The sequence below is a fragment of the Emys orbicularis genome, chromosome 1 (assembly GCF_028017835.1).
Source record: "Emys orbicularis isolate rEmyOrb1 chromosome 1, rEmyOrb1.hap1, whole genome shotgun sequence".
Taxonomy (NCBI): Eukaryota; Metazoa; Chordata; order Testudines; family Emydidae; genus Emys; species Emys orbicularis.
The window spans coordinates 65,930,488-65,941,081 of NC_088683.1; the positions used below are offsets into that span (position 1 = coordinate 65,930,488).

General features: G+C 36.8%; 1 protein-coding gene across 1 annotated transcript in view; it reads left to right on the forward strand.

Annotated features, from left to right (window-relative positions):
• RASSF3 (Ras association domain family member 3) overlaps nucleotides 1-9,023 on the forward strand; it is a 74,477-nt gene extending 65,454 nt beyond the window's left edge. The window contains exons 2-5 of the mRNA XM_065423249.1: nucleotides 858-965; nucleotides 4,401-4,668; nucleotides 6,755-6,870; nucleotides 8,874-9,023. Of these exons, the coding sequence (XP_065279321.1) occupies nucleotides 858-965; nucleotides 4,401-4,668; nucleotides 6,755-6,870; nucleotides 8,874-9,023 (642 nt within the window). The remainder of the gene's footprint in view (nucleotides 1-857; nucleotides 966-4,400; nucleotides 4,669-6,754; nucleotides 6,871-8,873) is intronic.
• The last annotated feature ends 1,571 nt before the right edge of the window (nucleotides 9,024-10,594 follow it).

Below are 10,594 nucleotides of genomic sequence, written 5' to 3' on the forward strand. Positions count from 1 at the left end.
CCAGATGTTTCCAAGCCAATGTATTCCTCTCCTAAGAGAGGTCTTAAATCATTAAAGTTGAGAGCTGAATCAGTTTCATACTATATATGGTGTTCATGCAAGTGATAGAAATCTGAGTGTATTTATAACACTGGTTTGCCACAGTAATGTGGATTGGGAACAAATGCTTTTTTGGATAATAGCCAATACTTAGGATTGGTTTTACAGCGGCGTGTAAAATCAGTATATCGCTTGTAAAGACAACAGTTGAAAAACTGATGGGGGCTTCTTAAAAAAACAACAAAAAACTTGAATTTGGAGAAGCAATATATGCCTAGATGCATACTTGTGATGTATCATATAAGCAGGAAGATAGACTATTATAAGTTGATGAATGCTGAGATGCCCATATTCCAATACTTAAAATCAAGAATGTATACTTATTTATCAGGTACTGGATTTCTTATATATTTTTCTGCTTTGTGCAGAGATAGTTTCTTTTAATTACATATGCCTTAAATGTAATTCTGTACAAACGTTGTGATTGGAAAATATTACATAGCATTGAAATGAAAAATCTAATCATGAAATGAGTTGAGCTGCTTTGCATGCTGCTAATAAATATTTGAACAAAAATAGTTGGCAAAAAATGACACACGTGTTTTTGGGTGTGTCAGTTTAACTGTTTATGATCAGCACAGCAGCTTTTTTGACATACCTCATTTGCTAGATCTTTGTATTACTACATGGATAACTGCTGTATATGGAGCCTGTATAAGGTAATGATTGATTTCACTGTTTGCTCATAGCCTAGAACGTAAATGAACTGTTGTTTTTTTCTGGATTTTCTAAGATTGACAATGTTTGTTTTGTTCTAGGATGTTCAGAAAGAGAGAGAAACCCACACGTATCTCAGTAAAGAAGAAGTTAAAGAGAAGATTCAAAACTATAATTCATCTGTTACTGACAAATTAAAGATGACCTTGGTAAGATTCACATAGAACTGCTGTAGTTTATAATTGAATAGCTGAATGTAACTCCATATAATGCATTATTTGTCACTGTGTCTTTAGCATTTTTCGTGTGCAACTATGGCTTAATGACTTTGTAGTGTATTACAGGAAAAGGGCCATTTCTTAGCCCTGAAATGTATTTAAGCCACTTTCACCCCTCATTTGTTTGGGGTTAAGGGGATAAGGGTAGAAACCACAAACCTGTACATGGTGTTGTGAAAAGTTAACATTTTTAAAATACTCTCAACTGTCAATAAATAAATGGATTCCTTCCATCAGAACCTCTCAATTATACCAGTACAGCCAGCACAGGGAGAAGATGGCTGTTTATTTTTATCAGACTGTCTATAAGTATGTCTCTTATAAAACTACATTACCCTGGCACCCAAATATGTTAAATCAAGCAAAAATAACTCTTTTAGTTATGACACTTTTTACATTCATTTCAGAAAGTTTGATTTCTGGGGATGGTTTTAAGAAGTAGGTTTTCAGTGTGATAAGAATATAAATAAAATTTTTACATAATAAAGAAGTTAAGATGCACACTGATTCTTAACTTCTAAATCTTCTATAGTAGTTCTGTGATTAAGTTTATTAATAAAATCCATATTTACCTGGCTAAAATGTTATAACTCAATCTATATATAAATTGTCAGATCCTTTTATGTTCCATTAGATGTACTATACATCCAAACTTAGAAGTTCTGTTACATTCTAAATTACTTTATATATGCAAGCTTTATCTACTAAACTGATTTTTGTTATGTATTTTCGTATGGTTTGGAATTAATACTTGTAAAATCACGTTGCCAAAAGCCCTGTAACGCAGTAACATTTGACTAATCACTTGTTTTCAGAACTAATTACAATAAGAAACTTTCCATGTTGGTTAGGTTAGCATAAGTGTTTAGCCTGAGATATTCAAAGGGGTAAGTCTATTAGGCACCCAATTCCCATTGAATTGCAATAGAATTTGGGCATCTAACCCCCTTTGACAATCACAGCTTTAAGCATTGCACAACTGTGTGTGACCTTGTGTTATGTATGTATGCAAAGTTATATTGTAGAGTGTGGTTTTAATATAAAATGTATGCAAATATATCTGCCTATATATAATATTACAAACAGAAACTCTGTTAAAAACATTATTCCGGTTGCAAAGTCTAGTGCCCAGAAGCTAGGAAATGCCAAAATTTCAGCTCTCTTGTGCATATGCATTATGCAGTCTTTAATGAGCAGGTATTCAATATTTTGTTGTCTCATTTTTCAGTGTTTGGCCCCCAAGCCTTATTTACTGCACATTATATTCAGAGCAGGGTTTGAATAGAATTATTAATTTCCTCACAGGCTTTTCTGTGGCACTTATCACTATAGTATCTGTTTCACTAATATTAATGAAGGTATTTTTCACAACTCCTCCGTGAGGTGAGGGACTAGTATTATCTCCATTTTATACATGAGGAACTGAGGCACAGAGAGATCACAAGTACCTACTAATTTTGGGTGCCCCATTTGAGACACCTTGAAATTGACTTTACAGAATACTTAGTTAGCATTATATAGCACTTCACATATTCAAAGCACAGCTCCCACTGGCTTCCATTGCAGCTGTGAGAGCTTAGCACTTCTGCAAATCAGACCCCAGGGTCTCAAGTCAGACCCCTAGAAAATGAAGAACACACAATTAGTGACCATCTGTGTGAATTTTTTTTGGCTTACATGACATGGCTAGCATCCTACAGGAACTCTGCAGCAGAAGCAGGAATAGAATCCAGTGCTCCAGGGCAGCATTCAACTGCCTTAACCCTTGCTTCATTTACTACACACCTTCCAATTTCTGCAACAAATGAGGTAGGGAACCTTTAGACAACAGCTTCCTTTACCACACAACCCGGACTTATTCCCACAGCCAGTCCGTCAGGAGTCCTGTGGAAAAAACAGTATATGATCAGGTAATTAAAGACTGTAACATAATGCATATGCACAAGGGGGCCAAATTAAGGATGTGTACAGTAACTTGTGGCATTTCCTAATTGTTGAGTGCTTGACTTTGCTACCTTAATAATGCTCTTTTAACACTGTGTGTGTGTGTGTGTGTGTGTGTGTGTGTGTGTGTGTGTGTGTGTGTGTGTGTGTGTGTGTGTGTTCTCCTAGGTTTTTTTAAAAAGTAAACAGAAAAAACAAATTCCACCATGTTGACATGGGTCATTAGCCGGGTTGGAACCTACAGACAGACACACCCACCTGCTACTTGAGCTAATGTAGTAACTGCTACCAGTAGTAGGATGTCATCCTCTGTGGACCAGCATGCGGAGCAGGGGGAAAGGGAGAACAGATGGATGTGCTTTCCCAGTGAGTTTCACAGTGGGTTTGGCAAAGTTATAAGCAACTTTAAAAAAAGGGTCTTGTAATGGGAAATGTTGGGCAACCTTAATATTAGGAATTGCTACCAACTCTGCCTATTTTAAATAAAAAAAAGTGTGTGAATGTGTTTGTGGGGGAGTTCATGACTATACTAGTTTGACAATCTCAAAATTTATTCTCTCTTGTTTAGATTTTGTTTCATGTGGAAGTATACCATAGAATAAGTTAAATAGGTGGAAGAGGGATAGGTAAAAAGGAGATGCTTTGGTTTTATTCCTCTTTCATACAGAGTCTTTCAGTGGCACTTTTCTCAAACCTGTTAATTTTTTTCCTTTGTGCTTTTTAAAAAATATGTTTATATTTAAAATTGAAGGAAACCATTGAACAAGTTTTCATTTGTAAAATTTTGTAAATTTTCTAACATCTGTGTTATGAACTGTAAAGGTTAATTTGAGGTCACAGTTTGAATTACAAGATCTCATATGCTTCCTGACTAATATGAATAATACATTTATAATATAAAATAACAAGCCAGTATCTTGCAAACTTATCTCAATTTTTTCCCCAACTAACCACAGTGTGAGCTCAAAACATGGATTAATTGTTTGTATGCAGTAGTGGGATCTCCACTTTGTAACCTGCTAAAGCAGAGCTCTGGCAGAATACCAGTTCTTTCTCTGCAGTTGTTTCCCCGTTTCCACTATCAGCTGGTAGCCTGGTGAGGCGGCTGCTTAATTTTTCTACTAAGACTGAAAATTTACCATTAGCTTTCATAGGATTATTTGCTTGATGCCTATCTAGATCTCTTAGAATTCAACTGTAATTCCAAAAACTAAAGTGAATTTTGTGGCAGCCATGGAGGAATAGGTGAATGTGTCTGACTGTGTAAAACACTGACTCTTACAAAAAATATTTGCCTCATGTATCATAGCAGCACATTTTAAAGAGTCCATTGCAATCTGTACTTTATTGCTATTGATGCTGTCATAATAAATAGGTCACTATTAATTTTATAAAATATTGTGCTTTGTCTTCCTGCCGCAGAACTCAAATGGGACTTACACTGGCTTCATCAAAGTTCAGATGGAACTATGCAGACCTATTACTGTACAGACTTCTGTGAATCCAGGAGAGCATGCTCACAATAACAATGAGACTTCATTTTACTTGCCTCCAGGCTACGTGAATAAGCTTCATATAAGCAGCATTAACACTGTTCGTGAAGTTATTGAGGCCTTGCTCAAAAAATTTTTAGTGTTTGACAATCCTGCCAAGTTTGCACTTTATAAACGCTGTCACAAGGAAGATCAAGGTATAATTTAGATTTGTTGTCTTTTGATGTTGGAATGGGCAAAGGGTTGGGAGGTGTACTATAGCTATGTTTGAGATGAGCAGGATGGGAGAGGGCAGATACAGGAGAGGTGACGATAACTCTCTCATTTCCATAAATTCAGGTTACAGGTTCTTATTTTGTGCTCTGTGAGAGATGGTGTGTGTGGGGGGGGGATGTCTTTTCTGATTGTGGGAGCAGATTGGCTATTTTTCAGGTATTTGGAGAGTAAGATGAGAAAGCATTATTATCTGAGGAGTGAGGCCCTGGGGTTTGTTCCTTTGTAGAGCCATCTTGGTTTAGGCAATGGATGGTAAGATGTTTTGGGAATAAGGACATAAGGGGATAAGAATATATAAAGAGAAAGGTATTTGTTGTTTTATAATTATACTTACAGGGAATGAGGATTTGCTGGAATGGGTAATAGTATGATGGGAGTGTAAGTCTCTTAGGTAGGTGATGTGTGGGAATAGGACTTTGCAGTTTGTCTGTGGTCCCTCATAGAAAGGAGTGGGGAACCACTCTGAGGTGGCTTCACTCCTATCTAGGAGGATCCAGAGAGTGATTTTGGGTGACCACTAGTCTCCTCGAAGATGCTTTTCATTGCGAACGTGAGGTTGCTAGGGTGGGTGGTAGAGACATGAGTTATGGTGGCTGCAATGTACAGGCAGTTGTAGATTTCCATAATGGTGGATCCTGGTGGTGCAGTGGAATGGACTGACTCAATATCTGCTAGAAATTGGGACTTGGAGGAGATGTACTTGGTAGCTGGCTGAGATTTATGATAAGACTGAGATAATGTTTAATAAATTGGAGGAAGCAAGCAGAAGAATTGAATAGTTATATAAACTTATTCTTTTAAAATACTGTTTTAGCTGAATAGCTAATGCTGCAAAAATGAATAGGCATCTATATACTGTCATCTACAGTCTACAATGTGGCTCAATGTCAAGATAGAAAATATTAATTTCTTATGTTTTTTGACTTATGCTTAGTGATATTGGAAAATCGGTAGCAGTAGAGTTCCAAAGGTAACATTCCCCTGGAATGTTACAGGTGTTTTTTCAGTCTGTTAATGTGCTTGATGTGATTCTCTCCTGGGTTAGTTAATCTGTACACAGAGGAATCTCTCCTTGCACTAAATGCTGTTAAAAGCAAGGAGTGCATGTACATCAGGAAATGCCAAATGAAAAGCAAAAATAGATACTCAAGGGGCATTTTCATTTTGTCAGCTTCTTGCTCTCACATTTGGAATCCAGCTGCTTGAACTGACAATGACAGCAGCCAGCTGAAATATGACACTTCTTGCCAGCAGTCATTCCATCTAAACAGGCAGTGTTGTCTTGTAGACAGTGTGCATGTCTCAGAGAGTGTATGTGGAACCTTCACTGAAGCCTTTTCTTTAGAAGTTCTAATGGCGGTGGCCTGCCACAGCAAGAATTGGACCTAAAATACAAAATGCCAGAAGCTCCCATCCTATAGCTTTCAAATAGGGCCCCCATATCATACAGACATGGAAGTGGAGGGAAGGTTCTTGCTTCCCTCCACAAGATTTAAGCCCTGTGTTTGTCCTCCTGTCACTTAAGGATCCTTGGGATGGGTGGGGGTGGGAAATACCTGTAGCCACATTGTGCCCTTGGACACCCTGCATAGAATGGTGATGCAGAAGGAAGTCTGAAAATTACCAGCTAATTTCCCAGGTTTAAAACTTTTGTTTCTGTTCTTGTTATGTGCCATTATGCTGCTGGGGTTTTTTCTGTTTTCTTGTTTCTTTTGCATATGCATTAAAATAAATATTAACGTTGGCTAAGAACCAGTTCATTCAGTTTTGAGTGTCAGTTATTGCACTCTATTATGCACAACACATTCTGCTCAGCCTTCCCAGCAACAGCTGTTTGTACAAAAATCTCCCCAGCAGTGCAAAGGTTTTGTAGCTACAAGTGTATATTTTGGGGTGGAGAGTGGATTGTTTGTTTTTTAAAGATTTTGATCCCTAGCACACTTTCTATTAATAGTTGAATATTTTATTTGTAAAACTGAATAATAATTGTAACTTTCCCTTCTGCAGTTTATACATGCAGGCTCTCAGACAGAGAACATCCCCTCTATCTGCGTTTGGTAGCAGGCCCCAGCACAGAAACATTCAGTTTTGTTCTGCGTGAGCATGAAACTGGAGAGGTTATGGTAAGTTACATCTGTGTCTTTTTTGTTTAGCTTCACTGATCTATTAAATACACTCATTCTCTCTCTCCGAAGTGTCTTTTCATGATGATCCATTTTAGTGTCTATATAACTATACACAAAATTGTGAAATACTGACCAAAAGTAGCTATGCAGGTTATTTCAAGCATGGAATATTAAAGCAGTGAGTACTGCAGTGCAGCTAGAAAAGAGTGTTCGTTTTAGACCCCCCTGCCCCCTTTTCACATGGGATACACCTTTCTGAACAATTCACCTTGGGCTGAATTGTTCTATTCTTGGGCTCTGTTCAAGGCTGAATACATACTTTTGGAGGGAGTACAGGGGAAGGGTGAGCAACATCTCTTAATGTTTTGAGTTCTGCAATGGTGAGAAAAACTTCCCGTTTTGAAAACAAACTCTCCCGCTCCCCCAGTACTAAAAAGTTACTGAAATTTAAATTAAATAGTCCTCAAAGCACAGTACATCCACAACCAAGTTTTAAAATAACAGGTTGGATATTAAAATTATTTAATTATGATAATTGAGTATTGAAGTTAGTATGTAAATCATTTGTGAGCATAATTGGGTATCTCACATTTTTAGCAGCATTTAATCAAAAGCCCCACTCTCTTTGTGACATCACAATGTACATTTTCCCTGCCTAACCTGGCCAGGAGGTTGGCTGGTGCTCTTAGGCTGCTACTGGAATGGTTTGCATCACAGTGATTTGTAAATATTTCATTGAAACAAAATCTCCTCCACCCTCACCGCCAAAGCAGATCCCACTGGGAATCAACAATTGGAAATGGTTAGGGACTAGGGACGAGTGTATCTCTAGTCACATGAATAGTCCCACTGTTAACCATAGTTAACCAGACAACTACAGCAACTGCAAAGGTTGGAATTCTTCCCTCCCAATCCTTTTACCTCAGTCAGATGTGAAGTTCAAAGCCTACTTGGGACCATGTCAATACAAATATTATTAAGCATCAGACCATTTAAAAAAAAGAGTTTTTTGCATTTCATTTTCTTCTATGTCAGTGCAATGTTTTTAAAGTTCCAAGTTGTAATTTAAATTGTCAGTAACCATGAAATTTAATGTAAATACAGCAACATTAACTGCTACTCTGCACATTCTGTATAGTTTATAGTATATTGCCATTTGTCAAAATGTATGCTACAAGAAAAACAGGGATAGAAATTTATACATATGTGTAATGTGGCCAAGTTGACGTTTCTGTAGGAAACTTAACTTTATATTTCCTTTTTATTTTAACTGTGCAAATTGTGTTAACTTGGCTTTTGTACACCATATAGCAGGAGTAGTCAATTATTTTTTGTCAAGGTCCACGTTTCTTGGTCAAGGTATAGTCCAGGTCCAGACTCCAGAAAACATAATTAAAAAAATAACAATAATAAGTAAATAAAAAGATTCCGGGGTCAATTCAAAAGTGTTGGTGGTCCGGATTTGGCCCGTGGTCTGCCTATTGACTACCCCTGCCATACAGTAACACTATTATTAGGACGTAGATGAAATTACTTAGTTCCAACTTTCATTCATTGACTTCGTTAGGATTAAGTGGCTACCATCAAATTAAAACTCAGTCTTGTGTCTGGAAATGCATTGTATTAATGTATTATTTGTTACAGGTAATGTCTAGTAATGCTGTAAAAGAGTGTAGAGAAATGTTTTTCTGGTTTTTTTCCCCATTGTGTTTATTTTGTGGATTTGCAGACACTTCCTGTGTAGTTAGATTCCCCATTGTTCCTCACAGAACAGAGAAGAGAAACGTTTAAAAAAGAAAAAAATGTTTGCAAAACCACAGAAATTGGCAGGAGGGACCTCCAGCCTAGTATGAAAAACTATTTTTAGCTCTTCTCTTAATGCAGAATAGATTTTGAGTTGACAGTGTCTCTTTAAAAATACAATCTGAGTAACTTGTGTATTTCCGGTTCACTACATCAGTCTTTCCCATTTCTCTCTTCCCCCCCTCTCCCCCCCCCAGTGGGAAGCCTTTAGCCTTCCTGAACTGCAGAACTTCTTGCGTATACTGGACAAAGAGGAAGATGAGCAACTACAGATCTTAAAGAGGCGTTATGCAGCCTACAAAGACAAACTTGAAGAAGCCCTTGGTGGGGTGTGGAAACCAGGTTAAAGTGGGGCCAAAGAACACTCAGGAAAAATGCCATGGAGCATGCCAAACCCAAACGTACAGAACAGCAGCAAAGATTAGTTTTCTTTATTCAGAAGACTGGTTTGTGAAGCGAGGGTTGCCTGTACTTTTCTATAGATTTAGACCCATAAATCAGGGCACTTAGAGTCTTGCACCTATAAGTAAGGAATTCTGCATGTTTGTACATCAACTTGCAATCCCCTCTTGTGCCTTAGAGGGCTTTCCAAGTTACCTTTGTGTAAGCTCTGAATCTGTTATCTAGGATGCTAACAAATAAGATTTTTTTTACCACTTTTTATTATTTGCTTTAATATTAATGATAGCTTTAAAAGTAAGGAAGTGCAAATTGATCATTTTAAAAATTAATAAAACCGCTTAGCCATGTGTGAACAAAAACCAGATTGGAGCACTATGTTTGAGGTTAAACAGATTTGCACTACCTTTCTGTTTTCAAATATTTACTGTGTAATTTGTGAGAAAACAGTTATAGGTGGAAGGGATGTAAAACCTTTGAGGTTCTGTGAAATTGTGGAAGGTTTTAAAGTAGTCTTACTGGAGAAAGTAAAGAGCAAGTTGAAAAGAAGGCAAGAGCTGAGGAAGTGCTGTAATAGCTGATGGAAGATTGATGTAGAGTGGAAATACAAATATAGAAGAAGAAATGGAATTTTATTTTTCATAGTGAGTAGTTGTAAAAAAAAGTTTTAGGATGTTCTAATATTGTGAATAAGTTTTTAGAATTGTGTACATTCTCACTAGAATAGAAATGAGGATAATTAATACAAATACTGGAAGGAAGGAAGGAAGGAAGGAAGGAAGCTAAATATTAGTGGAAATTAAACTGCCTATAGTGAAGAAGCTAGTTCCTAAACATGTGAAAGCATGTGTGGTTTGAGATGTGCAACAAACTTAATGAGCTGTTACCTGCTTGAATTTTGAAATGTGGGTAGTGAGTATATCTCATTTTTATAAGGAGCACCCACCTAATTGGTCACTGAATGTCTAGGTTAGAAATATAGATGCAGGTACACTGGTCTAACTGAAATCAGATCTTTCAACTGAGGACAAAGAGCCATTTTTTAGGATGGACAATTTGAAATTGTCCAATCTTATGAAGACATGAAAGCATCTTCCACTAGTGTGTTTACTTGAAGAGAAGTAGAATTTCTTGTTTGTATTTCCAAGGAAGCAGAGAATTAGAATATATTGGTCATGTTGTAGATGAATGGCTTAATAACTCCAGTTCTGGTCATTTGAATTTTTTTCTAATAATTATATTTTTTAAAAATGGTCCAACAGCTAATTACCAAATTCTGTACACTGCTGATTTACTTGATTAAGAGTAGGAAAAAAATGTACCAAAAGAAAATTTTGTACTTTACTGTAAATTTAATTGTTATTCTTTCAGAAATATTTATCTAAAGAAGCACGTTCAAAGATACCAAAGAAATGGGTGTGCAATAAAAGCATGAAGAAGGTTTGAATAACTGACAAGTTTTAGTCATAACCACATGGGGTGTGTGTGTCAGGATTTATGCTAGTAAAGAAATGGATAA